This window comes from Eretmochelys imbricata, chromosome 10, assembly GCF_965152235.1.
Source record: "Eretmochelys imbricata isolate rEreImb1 chromosome 10, rEreImb1.hap1, whole genome shotgun sequence".
Classification (NCBI taxonomy): domain Eukaryota; kingdom Metazoa; phylum Chordata; order Testudines; family Cheloniidae; genus Eretmochelys; species Eretmochelys imbricata.
This window is the reverse complement of record NC_135581.1, coordinates 51,133,705-51,158,529: the sequence shown is the minus strand read 5'-3', so window position 1 is coordinate 51,158,529 and position 24,825 is coordinate 51,133,705. Positions and strand designations below refer to the sequence as shown.

The window sequence follows — 24,825 nt, the reverse complement described above, 5'->3', positions numbered from 1 at the left end:
CACAGAGGGATGTGGAGGTCCAACCATCCTCAGTGGAATGGTTCAACGAGAATGCTGTAGGACTCCCATGTGGATGTTTCTGCAGGAGCAGGTTGATAGCATTACCAGGGTCTAAGGCATTGTGGACAGCAGGTGGAACAAAAATATAAGCTAACTCTAGAAAGTGAAGTTACCAATGGCTTTTCAGTCACGAAGCTATCGTCAGGCATGGTTTGTATAGGACAAGATGATCATGTTGGATGTGGCCATGCGGTCGTAAAGGAAGACCTCAACTCAGCATGTTTCAGCTGAATGTCAAAAACCCTCAAGGTCCAGGCTATTAGTAGTGCTGCCCATTTAGAACCAAAAAAAAAGCCCCCTGATATATTAGCACTGTGTTTACGTAATGGAACTGTTAAAATTTAGAGAATCTAGAACCTAATTTAACAGCTGCTGAAGTGGGATAAATTGGCATAGCTCTATGACTTCAATAGAACAACACAGATTTACATCAGCTGAGCATCTGGCCTAATACGTTTATTTATTTTCCTGTCCCAACACTGAAACCTCCTCAGGCAATAGAAGCTCTTCTGTCACTTTATCATTAATTAATGCATGATTCCTGGCAGATTAAGGTTTGTGACTGTCAGCAAACTTTCTCTCCTTGAGTCATGGAAGTTGCATTTAAATTCAGCCTGGCTCAACCATTAGCGTGTGTAGTAGTGATCCGTCTTCCTCTACATCTAATTCCCTCTGAATCTAATTTAGAAAAGTGCATTATTGATTCTATCTATTTATCAGATCCTGCGGCTGTGGTGCTGAGCTCAGTCTTGGCAGTAACTACAAATGATACAAAAAGAAAAAAAAATTGCAGGAGAAAAGCCAGGTATACTGGAAATCTCTCAAATTTACTTAGAATTCAATAGATATTTTTTGTTTGTTTCTTTTTAGAGAGACTCCAATGTTAGCTTTATCTTCAACTCTATGATGCTGAAAAGCTACTGATGGGAAAGACCACTACAGCAATCTCTTTGGCATTACGTTTGGAAAAGTTGCAAATGCAGAGCTAGATTATGCATCTTTTCTTTGCGCATAAATCAAAGGGACCACAGCTGTTAGACTGTAAGTTCTTTGGGCAGGGACTATTTTTGTTCTATTTGTATGGCCCCTAACACAATGGGATCCTGGTCCAAGACTGGGGCTCCTACATGCTGCCACAATACAAATAAATACAAATAATTTTTAAGACAGCCCTGGCAAAAATAGGAAATCAAATCCCCTCCTTCAAACCAAATTCCTCGTGGGAAGCAAATTCTCCAGCCACTGAAATAAAGGTAATCGCTTTACAAATAGTCTGAGAGTCAGTTTCTCAATCAACAAAAATTTGCAAGCTGACAGCAATCTTTTCAAGAAATCTACAAACTCTGATGAAACTGAAAAACAAACTGTTGTGTAATAACCAGAAATTTGACACTGAGTTTTGTCCTACTGTTTTCACAAAACCAAGTTCCAAGATTTTCATCCAGTTCCTTTCCCCTATAAACCCCTTCTCAAAGCCAACCAAGAAGCCTTAAAGGTTTTGCATATTCTCACTGAGAAGACCAGATAGATTCTGCTGAATTTAAAGATAGTTATGAGAACTCTGGCCCATAAAGAAATACAGTATAACACTATTACATCCTATTCTTTTCTAGGCAGCCTGCCTCAATCTTAGGAGGGGGAGTCTTATTCCTGCATCTCAAAATCTGATCACATTTTAAAAAGAAACTTCTGTTTTGTGCCTCATTAGTAATTTAGGAATAAGTATGCTCTATTGCAACTATACCTAATCTATGGATATTCTCTCAAAGTAGGTAGCTTCCTAAAGACTTCATCATTTGGGGCCTGTCACTGGATGCACCACTCACAGTTGAGCTGGTGACTCCTCCTGGTCACTCTGGGGATTAGTTCTCAAGGCCAACATCCCCATCTCATATGACTGGCATCATATGGGAGCAGCACTGAGGTTTCTCAGTTGTCCTAACAACTTACTTCTTGTAGGGCCACTAACCACCATTTGACAGTTACAATTTTTGTTGGTGCCATCCAGTTCTGGATTCATACCATTGAACTAAAGCCAAAGGGTTTCATATCCCATTACCAATACCCAGAGGTCTTCAGTTACCCCACTTCTTCCATTTTGGTGATTATGTAAAATGAAAAGTGTGGTGACTCTTCATATACACTCCACAAGCCCTTAGATACTGCCATGATGGGTGACCTGCCAGTATGACAGATTAGAGAGATACATTTCATATCTATGTAAAATGTCCTTGCAGGGGATGGATGAGTCAAAGAAACAGTTTCTAAATCAAACAGCCCTGAGTGATGACTGGATTTTTAACATGGGCGTAATTCAGTTTGCATGCAATGTTTCTGAAAAAGCAGCAGCAGGTAGAAGGCTAAATACAACTGGGGACATATTTCCATTCTGCAAAAGTATGTTAAATGTGAAGAACATGCTGCTTTACCCTCCTATTTACCAAGTATGTGAGCTGGTTAGTTTCTTCAGATAAACCATGTTTCACTTTGTGTCAATGTAGATATGGCAAGTGGCACTGTCTGGTGTATAACATAGTGTCCCAAACAACAATACTTTGCACTTGTGTGTAGCACTATTCATCCAATAATCTGACAGCAGTTCAGAGCAGTGAGTAAGTATTATTCCCATTTTACAGATAAGTATACTTACCTGGTGTACACAGATATACAGGGGCCAAATCCTTGGTCCCACTCTAGTTGCCTTGCACCACCTGAGAGACATACAACAACTGGAAACTCAGTGCATCTGGCCCCCTCGTTATTCCCCCAGCATCAGGAATTCCCTAGGAATAACAGAGCCACCAGAGAGGTGTTATGCCATCCACCCTTGCAGCCAGAGGGGGAAGGTTGTGTGGACAGGTTACTTTTGTAAATTAAAATTAAAGCAACCTGGGTGTTGCTCTAAGTTACACTAGGGGTTGGCTGCAGGGCGGGGGAGCAGCAAAAGGAGACTTGAAACCACCTTTGTTTTGCCTCCCCTCTCAGCTGCACTGCATGTATCTTGTCACAACTGAGGATCTAGCCCAAAGATGTAGTTGGTTCTGCTGGGTGCTGGCACTTCTGATCATCAGGCAATTGATTTAAGCGCTGAAATATGGATTTAGGAGCCTAACTTTAGGCATTGAAGTCAGACAGTCTTAGTCAATATGTCTAAAGTTATCCATTAAAAAACTGAGACATCTAAAATTAAAGGCCATATTTTAAGAATGTGGCTATTAATCTCTGTGCCTGTGAAATAGGAATAACCCTTCCCACCTTTAACACATGCTTTGAGATCTATGAAAAATATTTTAGAGATTTAATAACAGGATATTTTACGTAAAAGGACGTAGGTGACTGATTAAAAGGTTTCTGAAATAAATATTTACTGCTCCAAAATAGTCTATTCATATTATGAGCTATTAAAATGTTCTTTACTGTGACAAATGATATAATTAACAATTCAACATTATGTTTTAAAACATATCATTTCACAGAATGTTTCAGAAGAATAATGGTTCTTGGAATATTGCAGATATTATAGGTTTGTAAATAAGTAATAAACCTCGAATTGCCCTCATTTTGTCTTCTGTTCCTACTGTCATGCTATATATCATGGTGAACATGGTAGGGAATCTTTTTGTATTCCTTGATTATCCACATGTTGTCTCACATTGTTAAAATATCGCTCATATTCTGAAGAGATGGGTTGTGAGGTGCCAGGGAATGTTTGTTTGGATACATAGCATTATCATTGCAACCAAGGGTACAGGCTTCCCGTATAGCTGGTATGCTTAATTAGTAAAAACCATTCTGGGGCTGGATACTGATCTGGGTGGAATTGAGTTGCCTACCTTCATGAGCTAGGGGCTGAACAGCTGTACTTCAGGGTAGAAAGTCCATTTGTCCTAATTTTAGAGTAATGAGTTAAATCACACATTGTGACTTTGATACAATATAAGGTAGATAACCATTAATGTCAAAAAAGTGAGGTGTGATCAAATTTAATAACATAGGAATAACATACGAATCTAGTTAAGGAAATGACCCTACCAAAATATTAATAATATAACATATTTAATATTAAATTTGAATATCAATATGTTATAATGCTGGTGACAGTGGTATTTATGATACTGATGGCATTCAAAAGTTTGATTCACATGAGGGTTTTTTTCTGCACTTTTTGGTAAAGTGTTTGTTACATTTTTGGTAACAACTTTTGAAAGCGTGCTGCATCTTTTTGTACCCTCTCTATGCCTTTTAAAGGGTTAGTGCATAATGAGAATTTATAAATACTACAGGACTCATGTTTTGATCTTGCCAAAGAAATCAAAGTATCCCAGCACAAAAGAACCCTTGGTTAACCTCCAATTTTCTTCCTGAATCCCACTTCTGAGGGATTTTTTAGGCCCCCAGCAAATCATAATTACGCCAGGAGTTCTCAAAAAATTCTTCAAAGATCTTTTTATATAATAAATCCTTACGGGCTGAAAGCCCTTCATTTCTCTATTTACATTAAACAAATTATGTATTTCTAGATCTGGTCAAGTCCTCTTCAATGAATACATTTTTCTGAGTCAAATGGGCTCCTGGGAACATGTAGGATGTTGCCCCAGCCCTGAGCGTGCACCAGACATGGTAGGGGGACGAACAATGCTGAACTTCAGTTTGAGTTTGGCTTTAAATGCCTTTCAATGCATGCTGACTTCAGGACTGTACATTTATTATTTCAGAAAAATACTGCATTTGCTTTTGCTTCCATTCAGGTGCTGATTGCTGTGCTACATTATGGAGATTTTTTAAACCATTGAAATGAAGATCACCAGTTACAACATTTTTGCACTATTCCCTTAAATATTTGGGTGACACTGCCAATGATGGTAGCAGTGAGTGGACTGTGGTTTTTGCATGATAGTACATAGAAACTCTATTAACCTATTTTATATTACACAGAAAAACTAACAAATGTATTATGTCATAACTGGTACAATTCAATACTTTGCTTCAAAAGGTTAAATGGTATCTAACAATCCATACTTGTCCTGTTAAACTATGGTACATTTAGTTGCTGTACTGGATAAAGGATAGATGTGCGGACTCATATTTCTCACTCCAAATTTTTGCATGATGTGAACCACATTTTGATTTTCTTATGGACACCCTCTCCTCCCACTAAGATGATGTGATATCCCTGTAGCAACACAAGCTCTTGCTTATATGGAAAAGTAATATGGGGAGTAGTTAGTGTGTTTTCAGCTTCTTTTTTAGGCAAGTTAGCCTCAGGAAACAAGGAAGAGGAACCAGCACCTGTGATAAGCCAGCTCTCTGAAGACCACCAGCAAGTTCTCCACAGATCACAGTGAAAGACTTCCTGACTCAGTGGTCTGAACAAAGAGCTAGGAGCCAGGAACTCCTGGGGGCCCTATCAGTTGTTTGCACACTGCTTCCATCAATTTCAACAGGAGTTGCATACATACAGCTGATGTTATGATGAGATACCCCCCAACACCTTTCAAGTATTGGTCCTGGCTCCCTTGGTGATGGGGAAGTCTGTACTTCATGTAGTTACATAAATCACTCCAGTGGCTGACATTGGTTTTGCCTGGAATAGGAAGGGGAGGAACTCAGTTTCTCACATTACTTATCACTCAACCATGGTACTTCACTTCCTTGAAGCAAATTTAACATGATGCCATTTTAAAGCAGTTAGAAGCAATACCTTTAGTTCAGGCATGTTAATTATAAGCTGTATAGGTAGTTTAACATCTGGATCCTTGGTGTAGTCCATGGGCACAATGTTCGGTGCCATTTCATGGTATCGGCCATGCAACCTGCAAACAAGCAAAAAAGAAGCCATTCCATTCAGTAAACAGGCTCACATTGTTTTGCTGCTCTAGGCCCCATTTACTTTTATTAAAACACGAGTCTTGCCACTTGAGTCACAGCATTTAAGGCCAGAAGGGATCAACTAGTCTGACCTCTTGTGTATCACAGAGTACACCAACAACACCCAGCACACTAAATCCAACAATAGAAATGAGACCAACAGAAATGAGACCCACCGGAGACTAAACTATCATGCGCCATAGGCAGAGAATGGGAGGGACCAAAGTGCACCAGTGCTCGAGGCCCCTACAATGGCAGTGAATTAATTAAATGAGATATACCCAGATAATCCTGTCAAGCGACCTACTCCCACACGCTGCAGCGAAAGGCAAAAAAACCCCAAGGTCACTACCAATCTGACCTGAGGGGAAATTCCTTCCTAATCCCACATATCGCGATCAGTTAGACCTTGAGCATATGAGCAAGAACTAGCCAACCAAGCACCTGATAGAGAGAAAGCTAGGTGCCACCGCAGAGCCCTAGCCCACCCTGCCCACTGTCCCATCTCCAGCCACTGCCATCCCAGATGAGACAGAGGAAGGAGATAAAAAACTTCCCAGAATACACTGGGGGAGGGAGGGCAATCTCTTCCTCATTCCTGCCAGTGGCTGGCTCAAACCCTGAAGCATGAGCTTTAGGAATATAAGATAAAAACCAAAAGTGAGCCCCATGGCTGTTGATCCCTGCACCTCACCATGACAAGCAATCCATCATACAGTTGCACTCAAATTTGTCCAGCTCTTTCTCAAAAAAAATTAAGTCGTTTGACCCACAACTCCTGTGAGAAGGCTGTTCGAGAACTTCACTCCTCTGATGGTTAGAAATATTCTTCTAATTTCCAGCCTGAATTTGTTCATGACCTCTCTCACTTCCAACTGATAAGCCCTCAGCTTGTAGCAGAAATTCTTATTATTAGACCCTAAGTGGATGACCTTGCACTTTGTACTAATGAATTTCCGCCCATTGTTGTTAGTCGAGTCTTCAAGTTCATCCAAATCTTCCTGCATAATATTCCAGTCCACCTCTGTATGGACGATACCTCCCAGGTTTGCATCAGCAGCAAATTTCAGAGCACACTCCTACTTCTTTTGCCAAGGTCATTAATAAAAATACTGAATAAGACTGTTCCCAAGACTGATCCTTGAGGAATTCCACTTGTAACCTCTCTCTGATACAATAATTCACCTTTCAGCACAACCTGTTGTTTTCTTCTCTTTAGCCAATTCCTTATCCACCTTACAATGTTTGTACTGACCCCACCTTCCCTAATTTAATTAAATTAATTTAATTGAATTAATTGACATTAGGTACTGTGTCAAATGCTTTACTGAAGTCCAAATATATTAGATCTACTGAGCTTCCCTTATCAAAAAAATCATTTATTTTCTCAGAGGGAAATCGGATTAGTCTGGCATGATCTACCTTTGGTAAACCCGTATTGCAATACATCTCCTTTACTGTTTAGATTTATGAATTTAATTATTCTTGCTTTCATAATTTTCTCTAAACCCTTGCATACTACTAAGAGAGCATGATACAGTACCTGACATGCAAACAGCAAGTAATGTCCATTAGACCCCTATTAGGGTGCAAAGCAGGAGTGGCATTCACAGGTGTCAGTATACAATAAGCTAGGTATGAAACTGGTGAGTCCGTGGGTGTGTGAGACCCAGTTTATATAATATGTCCACACAGCAAATGTGGCCCAGGGCAATTCATTAGAGTATTTGCTGCGCAGCTATGCAAGAACAGGATCACCTAGGGTATGTTTACGCAATTGATCTGCAGTGATGCAAGAACAGGGTCATCTGGAATATGTCTAGATTGCTTCTGGGAGCAAGACGCCCAGCCCAGCTCCACAAACTTATGCTAGCAGGGCTTACGCTGATGTTGTAGCTGGGGGCTGGAGCTTGGGCTGTCAAGCCTGAGGCAGCGGTGTTCCAGTCTGAGCTGCAACACCAAAGCAATGTCTATACAGCTATTTTTAGCATCCTAGTGCGAGCCCCCCTAACCCTAGTCTGTGGATCCAGGCTGGGAGGCTTGCCCCGGGTGCAGCATAGACATACCCCTCGAGGGCCAATGACTGGGGCAAAAAGGTATTTAAAAGACACAGAATACATGACTGCACTCGTAGTCACCCCAGCAAATACCGGAGAAAGCACTTGTCAGTATCCCAGTATCCACCTGCAATAATTCAGAGGAGCCCTGGTCTCGCACCAGTGCTGCACCTTATTATTAGTATTGTGGTAGTACCTAGGAGCCCCACTCTGGGATCAGGCCCCACTGTACTAGGTGCTGTACACAAAGTCCCTGACCCAAAGAGCTTACAGATTAATGAAGATGAGAGAGAACAGGTGCATACAAACACACACAGGGGAACAAAGAGTCAGTTATAATTAGTGTAATAAGCAGTGGGCACAGTGCACCAGCTGCCTTAATCATTGCCAGCAGCATGGCATAAATGTGTTTTAAGGACAGGTTTAGAGGAGGATAATGTAGTAGCTTTGCCACTAACATTGATTTGCTATATGTTCTAGTGAGATAAAGGAAACTTAACCTTGGGCTGTACTGGAAAATACAATAAGGTTGCTCATGTGGAAGTATAACATTGTATAAGTATAACGTTGTATAAGGGGACATGCTGGATACATTGTATATGAGAGGGCATGCCAAAACATGTTACAAAGTATCTGAGGGAGCACACATAGGGACAGCTAGCTTTTGAATGGAGAAGCAATTAAGATAGAGCCAGCACGTCTAAGAAGCAGGCATCAGAATGGAAGGTGTGAAGGGCAATTAGTTAAGTTAACTGGAAGCTGTTAAAGGAGATTGTTAAGGGTGGCAGGTAATTGAAGATATGTGACTGGTCTCAGGGATCTCGAAGGGTGGTGACTAAAATCTTTTTCTTCTTTTGTCTGTAACTTCTCTGTAACTTGTTCTCCAAAAAACTGTATAAATTAAGAGACACAAGCCCCACTCGGGGGGCTCACTTCTAAATGTAGTAGCAGAGCAGCTTTGCTAATAAAACAGAGTGGTCTGATAAACTGTGAGTCTTAGTCAAACTTTGACACTCAGTAGCTACTGAGAGCATGTATTCAGTTAACAACGCCAAAGGCTCTTTACTATTGACCTGCCGTCTGATCCTGCACACCCTCACTCATCGCTTCAGACTGGATGATCACAATGGTCCCTTCTGGCCTTGTAATCTATGAATAGGTAGCTCCACTAAGTTTAATGGCATTACACACCTGAGTAAGGACTAGTCTCATGGGAAGATAAGGACGAGTCTCATTCTCTTTGCAGGATTTGGCCCCTAGTTTGGATCAGTATCAATGATCTACAAGTGAAAGATTGCATTACAGTACCAATTCCATATGCCATCTAGTCAAGTGCCCCTTGAAATGATTTTATACAGCTATTTGTGCCTAAATATTTTACATAACCTAGCTATACAGCAAGAAATATCTGAAGGGTCTCATACAGGCTGATCTGCATCAACATTGTAATTTGTCAGCTGTCTCTCTGCAGTTCTCCTCAGCTGCATTCAGTGCGGTTCACAGTACAGCTGCGTCAAGCTGTGATGTGCTCTTTAGTGTCATAGAGAGGCCAGACTGTTTTACAAACGTTTCCAAGAGCAAAATGTTAAGAGAAGTCAATTTCCCCACAGCTAACAAATACAGTTAATCACTTCTAGCTCCCTTAAAAATCTCATTTATGCTTCTAAGATTCCATGTGTAACGTTTTGGCTAAAGTCATTTTTTATGCATTTAGTAGAAGAATGAAAGTCATATTTTTCCTTTACAGGTTCAATTTATTGGAAGATTTCTATAGGATGTTCTCAGTACTATATGACAGTATGATATAGCCTATCTATGTACATTTACAGATGTAATTTCATCAAGGGAATCTAGGCACATTATATACGAAGCATTTATAAACCATTGCCGGATTAGCTTGCTGATAATCACCAAACCCCAGAGGACAGAATTATACATCTTGGCTTGGAGACTTGGCTATGGCTAAGGATCATAAAATGCACCTCAGGAGGGGGTACTGCAAAGATGCCTGACCTGTCTATGCATCTCTTTGCTCGCCGTGTGTAACACAGAGCAGCCTAAGAGCTGCTCTAAATTACATTGGCTGCCAAAAGGCACAAGGGCCTGATACAGACACCAAAGTTTGCTGGAGTATAAGGAAGCTCCAGCCATGTCTCCTTTCTCCTTCAGTTATACCTGCTCCACCAGGAGCAGGAGAAGGGGAGGTAGCATAGAAGCCTCTACACTAGCTCTGTGTCATAAACTCATAGATTTTAAGGCCAGTAGGGAGCAGCAGATCATCTGATCTGACCTCTTGTATATCACAGATCATAGAATTTTACCCAGCAACGCCTATATTGAGCCCAATAACTTGTGTTTGACTCACTGAGGGGCCCCTACACCAGGTCACTCCCCATGAAGCTGCACTATTGTGCATAGTTATTTAAAAACAATAATAGCTACTGAGAAAATACTTATTGTCTCCCAGTCTATAGGCTTGTTTAAGCAATCCAAAGGGTGCAAACATCAAAGAACCACAGGCTTGACCATCATATTCAGAAGCACACCAGAAGGTTCTCTAAGCTTATTTGAATCAGCTTCTGGCTCATATAACCACCAGCACCTATTGAAATAACATTTTCTTTATCACCGTGCAAAAGCTGCTTTCAGCACACTCACAGTGTAATGAATGTGGTTACATGCAAATGGATGGTCCTCTTTCAGCAAGCTTGTGATTTATCAAATGCACTTACAATGCCTTTTGTCATACAGCTTCAGTTAACTAGTTTTGGTGCTGCAGTTTGGAGGTATGTGAATAATAATAGAATGGGGCCAGAAAAAAAAGTCAGATTCCTATAGTGAAATCCTGGCCCAAGGGAAATCAATGGCAAAGCTCCCATGCACTTCAGTGGGGGTCAGGATTTGACCCCAAGTGTGAAAGGGACTCAAGGAAGACTGTTTCTCACATTCCCATGTGATAGGAGATAAAATTCAGAGGGAGGATAACCAGTGGTTAATCTCCAGCTGTCAGTAGGATATCTTTCAGGTATTTATTTCTGGTTCAACTTTAGCCTACGTTTCCCTGATGTATTTCCTTGATGGTTATATTAACCTTTTGCTTCTTTAACATACCTTTGCAACAAAATAGTATGGGTTTATCCACAAGTGTTTATCCACTTGTTTATCCACAAGTGTATCCACTTGTTGTTTGTGTCTTGTCTTATACTGAGATCATGAGCTGTTTGGGGGCAAGGATTGTCTTTTTATCGTGTCTTTTTGTGGCACCTAGCATAAGGGGGGCCTGGTCCACGACTGGGGTTCCTAGGTGCTACTGAAATAAAAATAATAATACTTCTATTATTAATTTTGTTAATTTCAGTTTAGATAAATCTATTCCCACCAGCAGGCATGCAAACAATTAAAATAACAGTTCACACAGATGTTATGTATGCAGTGTAGCTCTAGCTGTGTCAGCCCCAGGCTATTAGAGAGACAAGGTGGGTGAGGTAATATCTTTTATTGGACCAATTTCTGTTGGTCAGAGAGACAAGCTTTCAAGCCACACACAGCTCTTCTTCAGGTCTGGAAAAGGTATTTCCGGCATCACAGCAAAATGCAAGGTGGATTGTTTAGCATATCCTGCCAACCAATCCTGCCTCTTGGCACAGGGTTAGTCTAGATGACCCTTGCGGTCCCTTCTAACCCTATGATTCTATGATTATAAGTAGTTTGCACATATTGTAAGGGATCATTCAAGGTAGAGTGGCCTGTTAACACCTCTGCAGTCATAGGACAAAAAGAGGGGGTTAATGGGTTACAGATTGTTGTAATAAACCATAAATCCAGTGTCTGTTCAGGGTATGATTTTTAGAGTCTAGCAGAGAAATGAATTTAAGCTCCCAAGTTTGTCTTTTTAAAGTGCTGTGAAGGTTTCCTTCAAGGATGAAGACTGATGGGTCACATAGAGACAGCAGTGTACTGAGCCCTTGCACAACAGAATTAATTCAAACAGCCAGTAATTCAAGCAGCAAGACCCCACTAAAACCTCTTCCTCCCGAGGCCTCAGCCTGCCCTCAACACCGCAGCCAACAGATATGCTTTATATAAGAACTGAGCTGTTTCACCCCAAGATGAGGGACCACATTCTGGAGTCAAGGGGTCTTCATGGAAAATATCCTGCTGACAGCTCTTTCTGGAGTTCCCCTCTCACTGCAGCTGTGGCAGTATCACAAAGAGCAGATGGAGCTGAACATAAAAGGAGTGTCCAAGTCTTGCTACCATTTTTTGCCTGCATCTTAGGAAAATAATGTCTTCAACTATGATGCCCAGCAAGAATTGTGCCATACAGGAAATTAAATATCCCAGTGACCTCATCACATTTCAGCAGCACTTGGTATCACACAGGTAGTTTGCTGACTCTGTCGAATATGCAATTTCATAAATACTGTGCACTTTGATATAAAGCAGCCATTTCTCACTTTAAACAGCTCTCTAAACAGCATTTGCAAGGGCTTCTCTAAATGCCCTGGGAAAAGCAGTTGAAAACAAAACCTCCAAACCAATATTAATTTTTAGGATTAATTAATCTTTTAACCTTTTTTAGCCTTCAGAGACTGGAATGGTGTTTCATTCTACAAAAATATGGTATTCCCTTCCCTCCAAGCCTCCCTACATGTATTGTCAATGGGATAGCTGGGCATCATTCTGGACTCCATTCCAAAGCACACCTACAATGAAGTGTTCCTATTCATATTGCTTAGATTTCCTCTTCTCCGTTTCTCTCTTTAGTCCCCTCCTATCTGGCTTCCGTGCTGTCCATCCACCAGAACTTCCCTCAATACAGCCACTAATGTGACCTCCTAGGTAGCCATAGAAAAGTAGCATTTCCCCATAGATCTTTTCAGGATGCTTTGCTGGAATCAGAGCAACAGTTTGTGTTTCATAGATTTTCCCCCGGGAGAGAACCATTAGGATCATAGTTTGACCTGCACAACACAGGGCATAGAATTTCACCCAGTCTTGAGTGAAATTTTGATAGAGATACAAAGGCGTCTTGTGCTGCTCACCAAATTAACTGGTGTCACAATGATTGATGTCCCCCGTGCAAGTAACATTCTGCTAGGAACAGCACACTGGGCAGGTATGTGAGAGATGGCAACGATGTATCCCAGCTGTTGTGGACTAGTGTTTGTGTGCAGTATCTGACTTTTTAAAATAAGAGCAATGGATGAGGGCTCAATGAGTGGCTGGTGGGAAGGGTTAGGAGGACAGCAGCAGTTGGAATAGCCGTTATTTTTGCTCAGTATAAAGACCGAGACTCAGTCTTTTTGTGACACATACAAAGCACAAAGTAAACACAGCCCAAGAGTGATAAAAGGACCTTTCCTGCTAATGAACCCTCTATCCTGTCCAGAGAAACCAAATCAATCCATTTATATAGAAATGGGTCCAAATTCTGATGTGGCTCATCAACGTGATATGTAAGTTTCAAATGGAAAATAAGATATGGTGTTGTTAATCTCATCCCATTCAGAAAAGCGACTGGGTTTCATATTAGATTACAGAACTACTTTTGTTGTCCCACAGGATACCAAGCAACTTGTGTCTTCCAGTGTAAGGCCAACAGTAGTTCTCATCTTATTTACCATGGACACTTTCACGTAATTAGCTTCCTTGTAAAGCACTTTGGGAAGTAAAATTGTGCAAGACCGGTGTGCCTCCTTGACCAATGCATCCTGTCTCCTTGTTTGTGCTTTTCTCATTACTTAAAGATTTAGCTGTTGCAACTGTATAAAGGAAAACGATATTCCTGTAGCACATTTGCATCTCTTTGTGGCATTTCAGCAGTCCACAAATGTTAGGAGGCATCACCAAGGGAACGTTACAAGCAGTGTTCCTTGGCAGACTATTAGAATGATTAAGCTACACAACAAGGCAGAAAGACATAGAAAGTAGTATGTTCCGTGTGGTTAGCTTATCAGAGATTGTAAATAAAACCCATTCCACTTTGCCCTACTGCAGGGAAGCATGACCAGAATTTTAGAACTGGACAACACTTCTGATCAGAGAACTAAGTTCGGTTTTTAGAATCAGAAGAAAAATGCATATTCTTAGGTAGAAAAACACAGCACCATGTACCTGAATATCTGTCCTTCCTATACTTGGTAATAATGCACCTATGTGTTTTACCTGGAAGTTTCTCTATGAAAACACACAAAGGTTTATTTTTAAAGAAAGTTGAACTAACAACAGGAGCTTATCAGAGCCCTTCTGCAAATGCTAGCTGTGAAAGCTGGGACGGGCAGGGTGCTCTATAAATGGTTTAATAATTAACCGTCATTTTGACTGAGCTGCTCACCCATCTGATTGTCCTCCCTCCTCCCATCCTCCCATCAAAACACCAGGGAGTTAGAGACAAGAGAGGAATTGTGAGGTAAAGGGAAGAAAGGGTTCAAATGCCACCATCCCAATGGTAGAAAAATCATTTTATTCTCTATTGCTTGCTTTGTTTCTTTGTTACCTCAGAGCAGATCTCTCCCTTCTTGGGCCCATCCATCTACTAGCCAATGGACCAGTACCTCAGGTTTTACCAGCTGAGAATTGGGCCCATTGGCTTTAGTTCTAGCTCACTCACAGTTGAAGGGAGAGGCAAGTCTGACAATCTAAACTGAAACTCAGAGTCACAAACTTCTCCCATTCAGCCCTAAATTCTATCTCTTCTCTCACCCAGGTAATTGTCTGATCACCTGGCTTTTTATCTCACTGCCATGATGTTTTTACTAAAACGTATCTATTGATTTTTTTCTATGCTTTTTCATATACTGTTTATTCCGGCATTGATCCTCGAGCATGGAGAGCTGGGAATATATCCGTTGAAGTGGAATAGGATTTCCAGCTACTTCCTGTAAATAATTAACCTTTTAGACAAAAAACAAAGGCTGTCCCTGTTCTTTTCTGGAGTCTGACAGACAGGACGTATTGACAGGTTTCTGAGAATCTTTGGAGATGGGACCAAGTGAATGAATAGCCTGCTGCAATGATATTCATGGCTGAACTGTACAAACAATTGCTTTACTGTAAAACATTTCATTCAGGATAATGGATGACTGCACAAAGTACAGGAAAAGAGGGAGCAGAATTTTAGCTAGAGTAACAGTCCCAGTTGTGATTAAACACTGTGAGCTGAATAAACAGTTAAGGCAGGATAATGCCATTGTGCACAGGCTGAGAATGCACAATTTGAGTGGAACATTTTCCCTATAGCAGCGGTTCTCAACATGGGTCGCAAACCATGCAGAAGTGATCCAGATGCAGATCCTGGTAGATGAGAAATGACACAATCAGGAAATGATGGAACTCCGAATAAAGGAGAAGAAAGATACAAGAAAGATCTAGCATAGCACATCTGTTTCTGTGTTTGTCTAATATAAATAGCAAGTGTCTAACCCATCCCAGGATAACAATTCACCATTAAGTAAAGGATCTTTTAGAGGAAGAGAGGGCAGCTGCTCAGTCACGATCAAGGATACTGTATGTCTTTTCCATTCATTTTTATTTCCCTCTCTATATATTACTATCTTATTCTAGCATAGGCCTGCTTCTGTTGCCAAAATAGGGCACATATTAGGTACCACCTAGCTTTATTCAAGCTGCAAAGATGAACTCCATTTTCAACATCCCCAGCAAACTTGTGTTGTTGAGCAGACCAGTTACTCTCTAAAAGGCTATTTCTGGTAATCACACACTGCTTTATGGGAGCTGAGTGTTGTATCGTCAATCTCTACAATTGACATTAATGGAGAACTGGCAGACAGAGTACAGTGTATGAAGGAGTAGAATAGCTTTGATTATGCAGCATGGCATCATCAGATAGTCATTCAGGAATGTGCTTTAGTAACAAGCTGCAGTTTACCTGGGTTACTGCACTAGCTTTTCACCTCTGCAGACTTGGATTCAGATTTGATTTTGACAAGGGAGCTGAATGCATTTCTAATCAATCTTACACAGTGTAAAAACCAAAGTATAGAGGGGCTATTTCCTAAACTGAATACTTGCTTCATTTTAGGGCCATAATCCTCCTATTTTTATGAGGCAGATAATCACATCAGTCAGTCATGCAAAAGCCACTATTTGGAACAAGTATAGTTCTCAGTGCTGAGAGTCAGATTCAGCTACCAATTCCCAAAAGTTGCAGTGAATGGCACTGCATGGAATATTATCTGCTGAGAGTCATCTCTTGCTGAAAACTATTATTAATCACAAATTAATACAGCACATCACTCATCCTCTATGCTAAAGGCTAGCAGCTCTAACACTTGCTGTGTTCTTACAGGAGCAGAAGACACTTCATCTTTCATCTGATGACCTCTGGTCATACCAGCCTGAGTTGGATCAGTGACCTGGAGACGAAGATCTCTCTTGCATTACCTAGATTCGGAGCTCTCCATGCCCTTCAAAGGAGGAGGGGTATTTGGAAATAATTTAAAATTGCATTAATTACTCTGGTCCTTTCCCCTTTCATGAAAAACTCCATATCTTGTCAGAAGGAGGCAATGTGGGGTTTGCCCCCTAGAAAAGGTTTCAGGGTCTGTCCCAACCCTTGGGATCTGGGGGGAAATTGGGGCCAACCACGTGGAAGCCCCCCTCATTCTAGCCCCCAACAGCTCCCACTTCCCTTGCAACATGGCTCCATTGGCTGCAGCAGTCCTGCAGGCTATAGTATCTTCTCCAGGGAATCTCCAAGGGACCAGAGAGGGATAAGCATCCATCTACTCTGTACTCTGACCTGTTCAGTCTTGACCCTGTGGAGATCCCAGATGCAATATGTGTTCTGGTGGCTGAGGGGAGAAAGGAAGAAGTTGGTGCTGTGGAGGTGATTGGGTCCTCCCTTCTGCATAGAAGGGAGCAGACCCATTGAGGGTTCTCTTTTGGCGACAGATCTCAGGAAGGGAGCATCCCAGGCCTCTGACCTCACATGTGTGGGCTTAGAGAGCCTATTATTTCAGTAAAATGGCCAAGTGGATTTCCAGGCTCTCACAACTGCAGTGACTGTTTTCATTTGCTGTCAAATTTTTATCGGAGCGAGGCTCAGATTTTCCCAAGGCAAGACCCAAAGGCAAACTCTTCTTTGGCCTGGTACCCATAAATCACCACCAAGCTAGGCAATGACAACACACTATAGCTGGCTACACTGCCTTTGTGATAAGAACTCCACACACAGAGGAATGCTGAAAACAAAAGATAAAAGCTGATAATGGCTCATTGATTAAAAATAAGTAGAAGCTTTAGTGGCCATTTGACCCTAATACATTAAATATCTCATTAACTCTGCAGTGCTTTCACAATATCATAAGCTAGCAGTAGAGGCAAGGTAAGAATAGATTGCACATATTTATTCAGGAATATTATATATTCTCCTATACATCAGGAATTTATTCAAACACATTTAATAGTGTGAATCATTTAAATAAAAAGAAAAGGAGTACTTGTGGCACCTTAGAGACTAACAAATTTATTTGAGCATAAGCTTTCGTGAGCTACAGCTCACTTCATCGGATGCATACTAACAAATTTATTTGAGCATAAGCTTTCATGAGCTACAGCTCAATTCATCGGATGCATTCCACTGAAAGCTTATGCTCAAATAAATTTGTTAGTCTCTAAGGTGCCACAAGTACTCCTTTTCTTTTTGCGAATACAGACTAACACAAATGCTACTCTGAAACCTGTCATTTAAATAAAAACATCCGAAGTTGAATTCTAGATTACTTTGTATATTTATAGAAAATTACATGCAAAATGGCTTTACTAGATTTCAGTGACAATGGCGTGTCTTGGAAAGAACTATCAGTATCAAGTGCAATGCTGATTAAAGTCACATCTTCTCATTATAAACCAGTTCACCATTCACTAGTGACTCGTATCAGCCCATCACCATCCCAAGATAATGCAACAATAGCTCCTCTCAATACCATTTTCTTCCAGTGCAAAATATGGCTTCTAGCTTATGAAAAAAACATTTCAGAGATGGATTGTGCTCAAGTGAGAGTGTGCCATTCAAAACACTCATTTTTATACATTATTTTCACTCCATTTTATTATTAGTAATTAATTTAACATATGAACTAGCTGTTTACTTCTGAGGCAGGTTTCTCTGTGCATTAGCTACCCTATGCGGGCAAAGAAATTCTGTGTTTTACTTTAGGGTCCAATCCTGCAAGGTGTTATGCACCCTCACAGTTCCTACTGAAGTCCTTATGTGGTCAGGTTAAATCACAGCAGCAGCCAAGTCCACTCCTGATGTAAGCAGGTACTATTCCACTGGCATCCATGAAGTCGTGTTGCTTCACTCCAGTAGTGAATTTTACCATAGGTCAGTATTGTCTATCAGACAAGACAAAGAAAGATCTCAGCCCTGGTCTACACTACAGGGTTAGGTCGAATTTAGCTGCGTTAGGTCGATTTTAAAATGAATGAATCCTGTTCCATTGACCTAAAGGGCTCTTAAAATTGACTTCTGTATTCCTCCCCTGTGAGGGGAGTATCGCTAAAATTGACCTTGCTGGGTTGAATTTGGGATACTGCAGATGCAATTTGATGGTACTGGCCTCCGGGAGCTATCCCAGAGTGCTCCAATGTGACCACTCTGGACAGCACTTTGAACTCTGATGCACTAGCCAGGTACACAGGAAAAGCCCCAGGAAATTTTGAATTTCATTTCCTGTTTGGTCAGCGTGGCAAGCTCAGCAGCACAGGTGACCATGCAGTTCCCCCAGAATTGCAAATGAGCTCCAGCATGGACTGAAAGGGAGACACTGGATCTGATTGCTGTATGTGGAGAAGAATCTGTGCAGGCTGAACTCTGATCAAAAAGAAGAAATGCTAATATATATGCCAAAGTTGCACAGGGCATGGTGGAGAGAGGCTACAACAGGGACACACAGCAGTGCCGCGCGAAAGTTAAGGAGCTTAGGCAAGCCTACTAAAAGACAAAGGAGGCAAATGGTCGCTCCAGGTCAGAGCCCCATACATGCCGCTTCTATGATCAGCTGCATTCTAGGGGGGACCCTACCACTACCCCACCACTGTCCGTGGACACCTGTAAGGGAGGAGTCTCACGCAACAGTGAGGAGGATTTTGTGGAGGAAGTAGAGGAGGAGAATGCTCAGCAGGCAAGCGGTGAATCCGTTCTCCCTAGCAGCAAGGACCTTTTCATCACCCTGGAGCCAATACCCTCTCAAGGCGGGATCCCTGACCCTGAAGCCGGAGAAGGCAACTCTGGTTAGTGCACATTTGTAACTACAGTATAGGGTTTAAAAGCAATAGTGTTTAATGTTTGATTTGCCCTGAAGAATTGGAATGCATTCGCAGCCAGTACAGCTACTGGGAAAGTCTGTTAACATGCTTTTAAAGGAGCAGGAATCCTCCAGGGACATCTCCATGAAGCTCTCCTGGAGGTACTCTGAAAGCCTTTGCAGAAGGTTTCTGGGGAGCGCTGCCTTATTTCATCCTCCACGATAGGACACTTTATCATGCCAAGCCAGTAGCAAGTAGTCTGGAATCACTGCAGCACAAAGCATGGCAATGATTGGTCTTGGGTTTTGGACGCATTCAAGCAACATTCGGTCTTTATCTTTCTGTGTTAGCCTTAGGAGAGTGATATCATTCATGGTCACCTGGTTGAAATAGGGGAATTTTTGTAAGGGAACAGTAAAAGGACCCCGTTCATGCTGGGTTGTTTGTGTTTGGCTAAAAGGGATCATCCCGGAGAATAGCCACACAGCGGGGGTGAGGGGAGGTGTGTGCTGCACATCCACCTGAAAACCGCAGCCCCTCCTTTTAAATGTGAAACCCAACTGGCATTGCTTGCTATGGGAAAGGATAGCGCTGCAGTTTGAAACCATTCCCACATGTTATGAAGGTGTAAGAAGCCAACCCCGCGTACCCTTTGGCTTATCATGGCTGCCTGGAAACCGAATTCTGTTGCCCAGCCATTTGTGATGTTTCACCATACCGGCAGGCGCTCAATATAAAAGGCAAAATGCAGCCTTGTACCTAAAGCACATGTGCTGTCTGCTATGAATTGCTTGATTCACTGTGAAAGAGTTTCCCTTTTGTTCTCAGAAATGTATCATCTTAAATTTTACTCTCCCTTTTTATCTCCCCCCAGGTGCAAATGTTTCTATGCTCCCCCTATCATCTCCGTCCCTGAGGTTACCGCAGATTAGAAGGCGAAAAAAACAAACTCGCGATGACATGTTTTCTGAGTTCATGCAGTTCTCCCGCACTGATAGGGCACAGCTTAGTGCATGGAGGCACTCAGTGGCAGAGGCCAGGAAAGCATTAAGTGAGCATGAAGAATAGAGGCAGGAGGTGATCCTGAGGCTAATGGGGGAGCAAACGGACATGATGAAGCACCTGTTGAGCTGCAGGAAAGCCAACAAGAGCACGGATCCCCGCTGCATCCATTGTATAACCGCCTGCCCTCCTCTCCAAGTTCCATATTCTCCTCCCCAGATGCCCAAGAATGCGGGGCGGAGGGGGGGAAGAGCCTCCGGGCATCCAGCCACTCCACTCCAGAGGATGGCTCAAGCAACAGAAGGCTGTCATTCAAACAGTTCTGATTTGTAGTGTGGCTACAATAAGCAATGTGGCTTTGTCCTTCCCTTCTCCTGCACCCCACCCCATTCAGGCTACCTTGTCAGTTATCTCACTTTTTTTTTTAATTAATAAAGAAAGAATGCATGGTTTCAAAACAATAGTTACTTTATTTCCTTTGCCAGCTATGATTGAAGTGGGGAGGGTGGTTGGCTTACAGGGAATTAAAATCAACAAAGGGGGCGGGTTTACAGCAAGGAGAAACACACACAACTGTCACACCATAGCCTGGCCAGTCACGAAACTGGTTTTCAAAGCCTCTCTGATGCGCAGTGCGCCTAGCTGTGCTCTTCTAATCACCCTAGTGTCTGGTTGCTCCAAATCGGCCACCAGGCGATTTGCCTCAATCTCCCACCCTCCCATAAATGTCTCCTCCTTACTCTCACAGATATTATGGAGCACGCAGCAAGCAGCAATAACAATGGAAATGTTGGTTGTGCTGAGATCTAACCTAGTCAGCAAACAGCACTAGCGACCTTTTAAACATCCAAAGGCACATTCTACCACCATTCTGCTCTTGCTCAGCCTATAGTTGAACTGCTCCTTACTACTGTCCAGGCTGCCTGTGTACGGCTTCATGAGCCATGGCATTAAGGGGTAGGCTGGGTCCCCAAAGATAACTATTGGCATTTCAACATTCCCAATGGTAATTTTCTGGTCTGGGAAGTAAGTCCAGAGTTCCTAAAGATGCGAGCGTCGTGCACCTTTCCTGGCCATCCCACGCTGATGTCGGTGAAACGTCCCTTGTGATCCACCAGTGCTTGCAGCACCATTGAGAAGTAGTCCTTGCGGTTTACGTACTGGTTGGCAAGGTGGTCTGGTGCCAAGATAGGGATATGTGTTCCGTCTATCGCCCCACCACAGTTAGGGAACCCCATTGCAGCAAAGCCATCCAGTATGACCTGCACATTTCCCAGAGTCACTACCCTTGATAGCAGAACATCAGTGATTGCATTGGCTACTTGGATCACAGCAGTCCCCACAGTAGACTTTCCCACTCCAAATTGAATCCTGACTGACCGGTAGCAGTCAGGCGTTGAAGCTTTCACAGGGCTATCGCCACTCACTTCTCAACTGTCAGGGCAGCTCTCATCTTGGTATTCCTGTGCTTCAGGGCAGGGGAAAGCAACTCACAAAGTTGAAGGAAAGTGGCCTTATGCATACAAAAGTGGCCTTTTGCAGCCACTGTGAATCATCCCATACCTGCAACACTGTGCAGTCCCACCAGTCTGTGCTTGTTTGCTGGGCCCAGAATCAGCGTTCCACTGTATCAAGCAGCCCCATTGCCACCATGATGTCCCAAATGCCACAGCCTGTGCTTTCAGGAACGTCTGTGTCCATGCCCTCATCAGAATCAGCCTCGTGCTGGCATCTCTTAGCCCAGTTCTGCACATACTCCAGGATAATGCGCGAGGTGTTTACAATGCTCACAACAGCAGCGGTGAGCTAAGCGGGCTCCATGCTTGCCATGGTATGGCGTCTGCACAGGTAACCCAGGAAAAAAGGTGCAAAACGATTTTCTGCCATTGCTTGCATGGAGGGAAGGAGGGGCGACTGACAACATGTACCCAAAACCACCCTCAACAATGTTTTTGCCCCATTAGGCATTGGGAGCTTAACCCAGAATTCCAATGGGCAGTGGAGACTGCAGGAACTGTGGGATAGCTACCCACAGTGCACAGCTCTGTATGTCGATCCTAGCCATGGTATTGAGGACGCACTCCGCTGACTTCATGCTCTTAGTGGGGACATACACAATCGACTGTATAAAATTGATTTCTAAAAATCGACTTCTATAAAATTGACCTAATTTCGTAGTCTAGACATACCCTCAGTGAAGGCTTAAACCCTGAAGGAAACAGAAAATATGCATTGCTACATGGCTATTTGAGACTAGGGTATGAAGTGCAACTATGGAAGAGTTGGTCACTATCAGCCTGATCCTTTGGTCTTGCTGAAGTCAATGGAGTTGTAGCTGCTTATGCCAGTGGTGAATTTAATTTGTGCATATAAAAAATTTTAACTGCTTCTAGAAAACTGGAGGTAAGAATGAAGTCTCCAAGTTCTAGATCATTGTCAGGAAGTTAATCTCCTTCCAATACAACAGGCATATGAATGGGGAAAATATTGGCCAAGGAGTTTGGACAGAAAAGATAATGGAACTGGTAGCTAACTATTCCTTTGTAGCACTGTTTTAAAGTGGAGGGAAAGATACACTCTGTAGTGGTCTGAGCACAAAAAAACTGAGAGCCAGGGAATCTAGAGTTCAGAACCAGGATCTGACCTCAACTCTTTCCCAAGGCCTAGAGAAATTCACTGGAGTGTGCAATATATAGGAAGCCTTGTGTAGGGGACAGTTTGGAGCTCCACTGCCCTAGGGGAAGCTCAGAAGAGGGTGGCAGAGTAATGCCCTGAGTTGGCATAAGCTGCACAGACTGTACTCACCATCTTTTGTAGCGGCAGCAGGTCCAAAGCAGTGGTTTGTTGCTCTTCTTGGCATTCTCAGCTATTCAGTACAATCAAAGTGATGGGTTTATTGGGACACTAATAGGTGCACAAGCTGAGCACAGAGTGGCCTAGATGGAACACTCAAGAGCACACAGGCAGCTTCTCTCCGAGGTTCTTCAAGAGGTTCAGATAAGATGTTGCAGTCAAGGTGCCCAGGCAAACGGGATTAGCCTGGGAAACATCATTTACCTGACTTGGTGTTAGGCCCAGAGGCAATGAAGGAAGGGGGAAAATGCGCTCAGGAAGGGGTAGGTGTAGGGCATACATTAGTGTGGCCTGTAGCCCAATTTTTATCCATATGTGAAGCCCTCAATTCCACAGGTCAGTAGCAGACAGTACTGTGGAGACTAGCCCTAGCCCAAACCCCAGGCTGGCCTCTCCAAATCCCCAGAGCCCTGGTTGGTTAGAGAGCTGGCAGAAAATCCTGCCCTATTTCTTGCTCCTAGTCCTCCTCTGATTAGAGGGTGGGACTGTCATCTGAGAATGGACTGCATGGGCTGGAGGAGAGGGCATGTGCTTCTTCTGCCTGGACATAGCAGGCCAAGAGTCTGAGCTCAGAGCTGGACAGGCAGGCCCAAGGAGCACAATTTGAATGTGGTCCCTAGGAGCCTGCACTGAACCACAAATCAGCCACAGCCAAAAGCGAAAGAGGCACCTTAACCTGGGACTAAGGAGCCAGGGCTGGAGGGGCTGTCAAGATTGTGACTGATGGAAATAAAGTTCCTTTTAGGCATGTGGGAATTATGTCCTGCTCCCACCGATGATTCTGTGCAATGTCACAGGGGTTCTGTATCTGGTATTACAGGCTCTGAATAGATCTGTGGATTGGAGCAACTCCTGGGTGAAGTCCTGCCTCCTCAATGGTTGTAAGTAGGGCTGTCAATTAATCACAGTTAACTCACGCGATTAACTCAGAAAAATTAATTGTGAGTTGTCAAGGTTCCTTCCCCACTCTGAACTCTAGGATACAGATGTAGGGACCTGCATGAAAACCTCCTAAGCTTACTTTTACCAGCTTAGGTTAAAACTTCCCCAAGATACAAAATTATTTTACTCTTGGATTTCCACTGCCACCACCAAACTTTATCTGAGTTTACTGGGAAAACGTAGTTTGGACACGTCTTTCCCCCCAAAATCCTCCCAACCCTTGCACCCCACTTCCTGGGGAAGGTTTGGTAAAAATCCTCACCAATTTGCATAGGTGACCACAGACCCAAACCCTTGGATCTTAGAACAACGAAAAAGCATTCAGTTTTCTTACAAGAAGACTTTTAATAGAAGTAAAGGAATCACCTCTGTAAAATCAGGATAGTAGATACCTTACAGGGTAATTAGATTCAAAACATAGAGAATCCCTCTAGGCAAAACCTTAAGTTACAAAAAAGACACACAGACAGGAATAGTTATTCTATTCAGCACAGCTCTTTTCTCAGCCATTTAAAGAAATCATAATCTAACACATACCTAGCTAGATTACTTACTAAAAGTTCTAAGACTCCATTCCTGTTCTATCCCCAGCAAAAGCAGCATACAGACAGACACAGAGCCTTTGTTTTTCTCCCTCCTCCCAGCTTTTGAAAGTATCTTGTCTCCTCATTGGTCATTTTGGTCCTGTGCCAGCGAGGTTACCTTTAGCTTCTTAACCCTTTACAGGTAAGAGGATTTTTCCTCTGGCCAGGAGGGATTTTAAAGGGGT

General features: G+C 42.6%; 1 protein-coding gene across 1 annotated transcript in view; it reads right to left on the bottom strand.

The window, feature by feature from the left end:
- The window catches only part of CIB2 (calcium and integrin binding family member 2), a 77,430-nt gene that overhangs the window by 13,375 nt on the left and 39,230 nt on the right, over window positions 1-24,825 (bottom strand). The window contains exon 3 of the mRNA XM_077829319.1: window positions 5,762-5,873. Coding sequence (XP_077685445.1) covers window positions 5,762-5,873 — 112 coding nt within the window. The remainder of the gene's footprint in view (window positions 1-5,761; window positions 5,874-24,825) is intronic.